The sequence below is a fragment of the Eptatretus burgeri genome, chromosome 8, assembly GCF_056783735.1.
Source record: "Eptatretus burgeri isolate ZD-2024b chromosome 8, Ebu_testis_v1, whole genome shotgun sequence".
NCBI lineage: Eukaryota > Metazoa > Chordata > Myxini > Myxiniformes > Myxinidae > Eptatretus > Eptatretus burgeri.
In genome coordinates, this window is record NC_140968.1 from 4,251,813 (window position 1) to 4,261,812 (window position 10,000).

The 10,000-nt window shown below is 45.5% G+C and overlaps 1 protein-coding gene across 7 annotated transcripts in view; it reads right to left on the reverse strand.

Annotated features, from left to right (window-relative positions):
* The window catches only part of LOC147020961 (histone-lysine N-methyltransferase ASH1L-like), a 134,880-nt gene that overhangs the window by 44,464 nt on the left and 80,416 nt on the right, over positions 1-10,000 (reverse strand). For all 7 annotated transcript variants that reach the window (XM_085890689.1, XM_085890691.1, XM_085890688.1 and 4 more), the window contains 2 exons: positions 8,146-8,240; positions 3,249-3,322 (listed from right to left, as the gene is read on the reverse strand). In XM_085890689.1, the coding sequence (XP_085746815.1) occupies positions 3,249-3,322; positions 8,146-8,240 (169 nt within the window). The remainder of the gene's footprint in view (positions 1-3,248; positions 3,323-8,145; positions 8,241-10,000) is intronic.

Below are 10,000 nucleotides of genomic sequence, written 5' to 3' on the forward strand. Positions count from 1 at the left end.
CTCCTTAGGTGTCATTTCCCTGGTCTCTATTTATGCTCCGACTGAGGCGAGTGATCTTACCGTGAAGGATGCATTCTACGCCACACTCGAGTCTGTGGTTGATCAGTGCCCCAGACGAGATACACTTCTAGTCTTGGGGGATTTCAATGCATCGACTGGAACTGATAGGGATGGTTATGAGGTGTGTGTTGGTCCCCATGGGTCAGGAACTATGAACCAGAATAGCACTAAGTTCCTTGACTTTGCAAGAAGTCATGGACTTAGGGTGGCTGGTTCATGGTTTCAGCGCCCACAAGCTCATCGCTGGACTTGGTATTCCAACGCTGGCGGTGTGGCAAAGGAGATTGACCATGTCCTCATTGACGGTCGTTGGAGGATGATCCAGAACTGCAGGGTCTACCGGAGTGCTCAGTTCCTCAATACTGACCACAGGCTTGTTGTAGCAACTCTAAAGCTGCACCTTAAATCCTGGAGAATGGTACCATCCCAGCCTGGGCTGGATGTTGCCAAGCTCAGGGATGAGAGAGTAGCTGAGGAGTTTGCGAACAGGCTGAGTGGACACTTGGGGGGTCTGGGTGCTTTGGGGGGTCCTGAAGAGTTGTGGAGCACCTTCAAGACCACCGTCCTTGATGTTGCCGGTGGATGCCTTGGAGTTCACCGCAGGGCAAAGAAGAATTTTGTCTCTCAAGGGACACTGGATACCATTGACCAGAGTCGCAGGGCCAGGCTGAATGGCAGAGCTGAGCTGTTCAGGGAGCTGAGGCGTAAAACTGTACGTGCACTGAGGGTGGACAAGGAGGCCTATGTGCGAGGAATCTGTGAGGGGGTAGAGCATCACCTGTGGACAGGTGATTCTCGTCCCGCTTACAGGGGAATTCGCGCATTACGTCCATCCAAGCCCATCCCTCGGAGCACTGCAGTTCGAGCAGAGAGTGGTAGGCTCTTGACAGAGGAGTCTGAAGTGAAGGCCCGCTGGGCCGGTTACTTTGAGCGGTTGTACCAGGCTGATCCCCCAGCTGTCGAGTTGGACGTCAAGGGTGTTACAATCCCTGTTGCTGACCCTCGAATCAACTGTGGTCCACCATCGCTTGTGGAAACACGGGCTGCGGTGAACCAGTTGAAACGGGGCAAAGCTCCAGGGATCTGTGGCATCCATGCTGAACTTCTCAAGGCTGGTGGAAATGCTGCACTCGCGTCGTTGCATGCAGTTTTGTGCTCTGCCTGGAACACAGGCATCATCCCAACTGACTGGAAGAGGGGCCTTGTTGTCCCTCTCTGGAAAGGGAAGGGTGATCGCCAAGACTGCAACAACTACCGAGGGGTGACGCTGCTCTCAGTGCCGGGCAAGGTCTTTGCTCGGATAATTCTTGATAGGGTTCGCCACCATCTGCTTGAGCACCAGCGTCCAGAGCAGTCAGGCTTTACACCAAAGAGGTCAACGATTGACCGTATCCTTGCTCTTCGTGTCCTCACTGAACGCAGACGAGAGTTTCGGCAGGGGCTGCTTGCAGCCTATGTTGATCTCTGTAAAGCGTTCGATTCAGTGAATCGGGATGTCCTCTGGAGGATTCTTGGTCTTCGTGGGGTGCCACCGAAACTGATCGATCTGATGTCTGAACTCTACTCTGGTACTGAGAGTGCTGTGAAGTGTGGTGGTACCGCCTCTGACTTATTTCCAGTTGTTACTGGAGTTCGTCAGGGATGTGTACTTGCCCCCACACTTTTCAGCACTTGTATGGACTGGATTTTTGGGAGGATGTCGGAGAGATCAAGTTGCGGTGCATCGTTTGGCAATGTCAAGATCTCAGACCTTGATTTTGCAGATGATGCAGTCATCTTTGCGGAGACTTTAGACATCCTCTTGGGGGCCCTCGAGGTGCTGAATGAGGAGTCGGAGCCGTTGGGATTACGGATTTCTTGGGTCAAAACAAAGATCCAGGCTTTCGGTGACATCTTGGATGCTGCTGTCCTGTCTGTGTCTGTTTGTGGTGAGGATGTTGAGGTCGTGGATAGATTCACTTACCTTGGCAGTGATATTCATGTCTCCGCAGGTTGTGAGCCGGAGGTCAATAGACGTCTGGGTCGGGCCTGGGGAGTCATGGATTCACTGGATCATGGGGTGTGGCGCTGCCGGTACCTGTGCGGGAGGACGAAAGTCCGAGTCTTCAGGTCCTTGGTACTTCCAGTCTTGCTCTATGGGTGCGAGACTTGGACTTTGACCAAGGATCTGAGACGGAGACTTAATTCCTTTGGTACCAGGTCTCTTCGGAGAATCCTTGGCTATCGCTGGTCGGATTTTGTGTCCAACGAGCGGTTGCTGAGAGAGACTCGGATGAGATTTGTTACCTGCATAGTCCGTGAGCGTCAGCTGCGGCTGTATGGACATGTGGCTCGTTTTCCTGACGCTGATCCTGCTCACCAGATTCTCTCAGCGAGGGAGTCTCATGAGTGGAGGAGGCCAGTGGGCCGACCACGTGCCTCATGGCTGCAGCAGGTTGACCATCATCTCAAGGAGATGGGGATGGGCCTGGCATCTGCCTGGGGGATGGCCAGACGGAGGCCCCTGGAGTACCGGCGGAAAGTGGACGCAGCGACGCGCTGTTCTGGCACATGCTCCCATACCTGACCTGACCTGACTCTATGTTGTGTGCCATTATTGCTTTGGTTTGGGAGTGGTGGTTTTTGCCTCAGCTTGGTCAAGTGCTTTTTCAATGGGAGGGCCGTAGAAACTCACACTTTCAGTTGTTGGTATCCTTAACAGCATTTTGGGCAAAAGTAGATCTACGTTTGATTCATTTGTGTCTCCTTCTATGCCTTTGGCAATGCAGCTGTGGAACGATTGGAAAACTTTTGTCAAAGGTCAAGAAAGACTTGGGCCAAACTTCCTCCAGCCAATCCCACAAGAACGTGGGAATAATTGTGGCCTTTCAAGAAGAAGAAGAACATGTATAACCCACCCCACAAAAATCAACTCCAGCCAAAATGAAGTCACAGCTCGGGAATGTAAATGTGAAGAAATATCGCTTTCACGTTAGTTCTCATGGATAATACGCACCCCAAATTTCGATGAATTATTTCTCGGGAAAAAGTGTGGCTTATACACGAGTGATTACAGTACTTTATTTGTTTTTACTGAACAGTATATACCAAAATCAATGCTTTTGAGTGACTCTCTTTTCGACTTGGTTCTCAGCAATTTTACTGGTGTATTGGATCTCATCCAACAATCGTCCGACGGATGAACTCACCCGGTTGTGTTTCCATTGCCAAAGAATATCGTACGGAAGCTGGAAGTCACTTCTTTTCTGACGAAGATACTTCCCTGTTCAGGAGATTAAAGGGGAAAGAAAACAGATACAAACAAAAGCACTTCGGTGAGCTGGGTGCTGAATATGTGGCACAATATTCTTACAATACCAAACATCCACACTCACCATTTCCATTCCTGCTTCTGTCTTATTCCAAAACATCCTGTCTTTGCACATACTTGACACGTCACAATACCAGGAAGTTAGTAAATAATAAAAAACAGAAGAAACCGACGCACAACCGATGCAAGGCATGTGAACGATCACTGTGCCCTGCAGGAACCATGCTGTGAGAGCCATGAGATTGGCATACATTGGCTGTTGTCCACGTTTTCAAAACAAGACATGCACAAAATTAAAACTTCAGGATTTTCATTCAGCTGCAATAACGTTTGTTGACACCTTTGGTTTTTTAGACTTATAATCCAGGAGATGTGAATTCTGGTGGGTTTTTAAAAAATACAGTCAAAGCTCATGGAAAAGCAAGTACACCACACGGATCAGGGCTGAACAGGACAAAAGGAACAACTTTTTGAGATACCCTGTACACAAATAAACAAACAAATAGACAGACAGACAGACAAACAGGGTTGAAAACATAACCTCCTTCCTTCCACCTTCGCGGCGGAGGTCATGATTGAATGAACAAAGGTAATTCTTCATTATATTTCTTTGTAAAGCACCATCTTGGTAAGAAGAGGAAATTTGCACAAACTGCATAAATTTGCATATGGATGAACAGATTTGTGCTCAGAAAATTAATTCTTACCCCAGTGAAGGATATATTTTCCTTTTAGGTTTGTAAATTTGAAATAATTGTTTTCTGAAGGTGTTGAGAAAAAAAAAGTCAGTATTTTTTTCTTACGATGATATAATTTGTGATTTTTCAGACATGTTACTGGATTTTCATCATTTAAGTGTGGGCGATGGCTTGGAAACCCTTAAATCATCATAATCCATGTATTTTTATCTTGCCAAAACGAAGTTTTTGCAAGATATGTTCGTCAGCTTGTGTTTTTTATTTTTATTTTTTTGTCTGTAATCACGTATAAAAAATTCTGCAGAGCACAGTTATCATCGGAAATTTTTGTAACTTCGCATATCAGAGGCCTATAGAGGTCCCTTTCAGTGCACAAAATTTTGAAGGTCAAGGTCAAAGGTCAAGGTCACTTTGGCACAAATCAGTGGAGTCGACGAAACCCTTATTTTTTTGAGTAATTTTGATCGGATCGTCTTCCAACTTCATGGGAATATAGTTCATGGTCTGGCGCTCAGCTGATTAATTTTTGGTGGCGATTGGCCTTGACCTTCATATGTTTTTTTTTGTTGTTTTTTTTTTTGTCTGTAATCACGTATAAATCACTCTGCAGAGCACAGTTGTCATTGGAAATTTTTGTAACTTCGCATATCAGAGGCCTATAGAGGTCCCTTTCAGTGCACAAAATTTTGAAGGTCAAGGTCAAAGGTCAAGGTCACTTTGGCGCAAATCAGTGAAGTCGACGAAACCCTTATTTTTTGAGTAATTTTGATCGGATCGTCTTCAAACTTCATGGGAATATAGTTCATGGTCTGGCGCTCAGCTGATTAATGTTTGGTGGCGATTGGCCTTGACCTTCATGGTTAGCACCTTTGGTCAAACATATTTGACCCCAAGGTCAAATTTTCAAGTTTTAGGAACCATATCGTGTAGTACCTCAAATTGAACACCTCGATGAGTGCTTTCTAGATATGTCAAGCTTGAGACATTATTACGTCATTTGGTGACGTTATGAGGCAAAAGCATATTTTTCATGGTTACTCTGTAGAACGATTCTCATCGGAATCTCTCGTAGGCATAAATTCCTCAAGGAGTCGCTCCTGGTGGATAGCAGCTCTGTTCACCTCAGTGTGACCTTAAAGAAGTCACACGTGGTCACCTTTTGGCAAGATACGGGTCACCCTGCGGGTGACATTGGTTTTATTTTTAAATTATAAAGATTGTTGTGGTTTTGTAAAAACTGGCACTCCTCCGAGGCAATGGCACACAACATACAGCGATCCTAAGATAGTTATTTCATTTGTATGTGTTTAGATAGTCCTTTCCATATGTCTAGTGGGTAAATAGAAAGATCCGTTGCGTAGGGCTTTTAGTTCGGCCTTCAATTCTCTTTTCTTTCTTTTACTTCATCCCTTTACTATACTTTACCTCACACACAAACCACACAAGCACGCATGCATTACAGTAATGATGCCAGGAATGCGAGGAAGCACACTAAGGTTCATTTGCATATGCGTGCCATTTTCAGTTTGAACTGCTCGCCAAAACCCAACTGCCGCCTCACTTCGGACGCTAATTATGCTCAACACAACGTTATAACGCTTACCATAACCACTCCACACGTCTTCTAAAAATCCTCACAACAACCTACATCCACGCCTTCACCACAAACGCCACAGCTACGAACATCTCCTCCAACCTCTTCGCCTTAACACCACATCCACAACCACCTCTCCCAATCTCTTCACCACAAATGCCACAATGCTTCTCTCACCTTCCTATTACTGCCACAACTACCATCAACCCCTCGGACGCTCACCGCAGTCTCGGAAGATGCCAAAGGAAAGAGGATAATGAGAATCAGGGTGTTTTGGCATGTAGCTCAAAGCGCAAGCGTGCGCTGGGGTTCATTTGAAGACGTACGGATAGCGCTGGGGTTTCCCCAAAATAACGACACTTAAATGGAGTCCAGCGCATGTTCGGGGCCGGAGAGCGCTCCCAAAAACTCACTCCATGTTAATCGTGGCGCTCCGATGCATGGCACGGCGCAAGGTCGAATGAAGCCATTTTTTATTCCAAAGTCTGGTGGGGTATGGTTTCAGCGTGGGGCGACTGCTATGCACCAATGGGGGAGCTCGGAAAAACCTATGGGATAGTTTGATCCAATTCTTGGCTCCTCCTCCTCTCCTCCTGCTCAGGGCCCATAAAAGTAACAATTTGGCTCAAAATCTGTCTCTTCTTTCGTCCTGGCTCCACGAGGCAGTCATACAAGAGCTCTCCAGCGTCCGAGCAAATCTCTCCACTAGTCAGCATGACCAAGAGGAGAAGGCAGAGTAGCCAAGCGAAGAGATCGGGGTGGAGCAAGCAATTGTCAGAACGGGCCAGGATCATCCCCAGGTCGACGATGCTCACTTTTCGGCTGCATCCAGCAGCCAGCGTTCACATTTACAGACCCTTATACAATTTCGTTAGTCTTTCTCTTGTGCATTTTCTCTCCCATCTATGTCTCGTCCACTGTGGATGCATAATAGCAATCGGCGAGGGCAAGTCCTAAACAACCATTCTTTTCAGAGCGATCTGACTGATTTGCACCTCTCACTCCAACACCATAGACAGCTTCAGTTTTCCTACCTCTTTCCTCTTCCTAAGCAATCGGGTTGCGCCGGTCCGCCGACCGCACCAGGTACCACGAGGTCGCTAGTCCTCAACTGCCTCTCATCTTTCTGAACTTCCTCTGATTTTCCGGTGTGTGTGTGTGTGTGTGTGTGTGTGTGTGTGTGTGTGTGTGTGTGTGTGTGTGTGTGTGTGTGTGTGTGTGTGTGTGTGTGTGTGTGTGTGTGTGTGTGTGTGTGAGTGAGAGAGATGGCGCCTGTCATGTATAGTGTACGTTAAGACTGTCCAAGTTTATTGGGCTAAATCTGCAGTCTTCTTTTGTGAATATTGCATTTCTTTTGTTGCACCCATGAATTCCTTGCTTTCTCTGACTGTACATCTGTGAATAAATCCATTATTGCGCCACATAATTTTCATCACTTTGTTGAAATTAATTTGCTTTGTTATAAATGTACCCAGCTCGCTTTTGTCTTTTCCTCCATTGGTCCAGCATGGTTCGCGGCTTAGCATAGCCGGGAATTTATACCCCCAAAATCTGCTTATTAGCCGGTGCGTACTTGACAGCTCCGCTCGGCTACACCTGATACGGTAAGTAACGCAAGTACGTATCAAGGGCGTGATTCCCTGATAAAGTGACCACGTGTTCCCAGTTAAACGGTAGTCAAACGGAGGACACTGGGTCATGCAGTTAAATTATTGGCGTTTGCAGTCGATTAGCGACCCGCCACGACACTAACTTATTCATGTGTGATGGCCTGCGATTCCCGGTGGGTCTGGAGGGAAACCAGGGACAGCCCCTCCCTCATAGTACCCCCCACAACCCCGGGTCCGCAACACTATCATACATTATGGGCCTCTCAATGTATAATTGATAAAATGCCAAATATGATCTCATTTAACCCTTTTCATCTTGAAAATGACATTCACATCAAATTCAGAAATGTCATCCCATGCCCTATTGATCTAGCTTGGTTATTTGCTATGAACAGAGAAGCAGTGTCCTTTGCACAAAACAACTTCTTGGCAGGCCTACTATGAGGTGAAAACCATGGCAGGTCAGCATTTATGAAACATAATATAATTTCTGTTGAGGCTGTCGGTCTGCATTGTTCGATAAGAAAAACAATAATTATTTATCACCAAAGTGTTGATAAGAATATATTTACCACCGTGTTTTAGCTCAAATAATTGTATAAAATGTGTTTTCTTAACTTACTACCCGCATCCTTAGCCCCAACACCTAACCCCCTTCCCCCTCCTCCTCCCCCACATTTTGTTTTTAGAATCCAATTCCCATATTTTGGGTGGATGCAGGTGTGGTTGATGCAGGTGTGCTCTACCTCCACTTTTATCGCTCAGTATTTTTTTTTCCCATAGCAGAAAAAGCAGCAAAAACGTAGAATAAAACTAACGAACAGTTGTTATGTACCCCGGGTAAGAGGCACGTGGGTACCTACCCGTACTCACCGGCATGCATTGGAGGAGGAAGCAAGCCATGTTCGTACTCCCCAGGAACGTACTTCAACTTAACCTTCTTTGACAAGCTCAGTCGACGCTTTACACTGCAAGGTAAAATGAGCAATTTTTTTTATGATACTATGAAAATTTGACAATGGAAAAAAAAAAAAAACTTGCATTAAAAATTCAATTGATAATCAAAATTTGCTCAACAAACACAAGCTGGGAATTCAATACACAGATAACCCAAATTGAATGGCGAGAATGTACACGTGATAAATTGTACAGATTTGTTTTCTTTCTGATTGGAGTACAAATAGCTCCGTTAATAATGATATGGAGTATTCATCAACCTCAAAAACAACACTTGGCCTCTTTTGGTGAGTTTTATAGTGCTGTGACCTTTGGCTATTTTTCAACAGTGACAAAAGCTCACACAGAAAGTTGTACATGCATGACAAGGACATCGGGAGACATCCATCGACTATTACAAGAATATTAGTAGACAATGAACAAATGAACACAGTACATGGGATTTTAACCGTGGATCCCAGCATCAATGTCCTGTGGGTTCAGATGGGAACATGGAAAAGGTCAACCCATAATATTTGGTCGACAAACAAATTTTGGTAAAAGTAAAAACTTCAGTTCTACTCATCTCTCTCCTCCATCCTCGTCCCTCCCCTTCCCACTCTATCCCTTCCGTCTGTCTGTCTCCCTGAAGTTACAATAATATAATGGTTTAAAATAATAAATCAACAAACAAACTAAAAAAACAACAACAACAACAAAAAAAATGCATGTACTGTAGCAGACATTCATTTGTTTTTAAAGATCGGACAGTCCTGCTGTAATGAACACTTGATACACCAAATTTGGTCAAACAAGTATCATTTACAATGACTGACCACATCATCCTTAATAATTAGTAGGTACTTTGGGAAAATGAAGAGCAAATTAAAACTAATGGGAATGGTCAAAGCAGCACAAAGAAACGAAACATTCCAGGAGATACAAAATTAAACTAGAAAAGCATATTAAAATGCAAAGCACTTCCACATCTGCTCTGCACTTGAACTAAGCTTTCATGTTATAGCGCTTTTCCGTGAGCAACCGTATTCCCAGAACCTGTCTCCAAGGTCCACAGCTCAGCTTGTGCAGTTGTTAAATATTTCCTCCATATTCTCATCATAAATACTTGCTGAAAATTTGAAGATAAAAGCTCAAATGGTAAAACAAGAAAACAAAGTTATGGCCTGGATACATGCAAGCACTCACGACTGCAAAACCCTGTCTCTTCCGCTGTGTAGGTGAGTGGCGGGGGGGGGGAGGAGGGGCAAGGGGGCGGGGGATAGAAAGTCTGCTTTGCGGAAGCTGCATCTTGTTGTTTCGAGGTCGACAGATCCTTTAAATGTCAGGAATAGTCTTCATCAGAGTCAGCTATAGGGGTGATATATTGTTGTGGGCCGGGTATCGGTGGCGAGCACCACCGCTAGAAGGAGCAGTAGAGTCGGCTCCACCGAATACACCGGAATTTAGGTCATGACCTGTAAAGCGGATAAGTCCAAAAGGCACGGGTCCCTTACAGGACCATGAATCACCAATATTTCGACTGCGTGGGGTAGCGTTAATTGCCAAACTTCAATATACCTAAGTACCCACACGGCAAAGCTACCGGGGAATTCACACCCTCGACAGACCTCGAGCGGGACGAGCCGTTACTGTGCCCGAACCGTGTGTAACCCGAGCGGATGGTTACCAAGGCCCGTCGGTCCAAATGAACAATTTACTGCCTCTCTATTTCTCAACACACACCATGCTAAGTCAATAAAAGAAATGACAGGGAACGAGCTGGGACATTCAA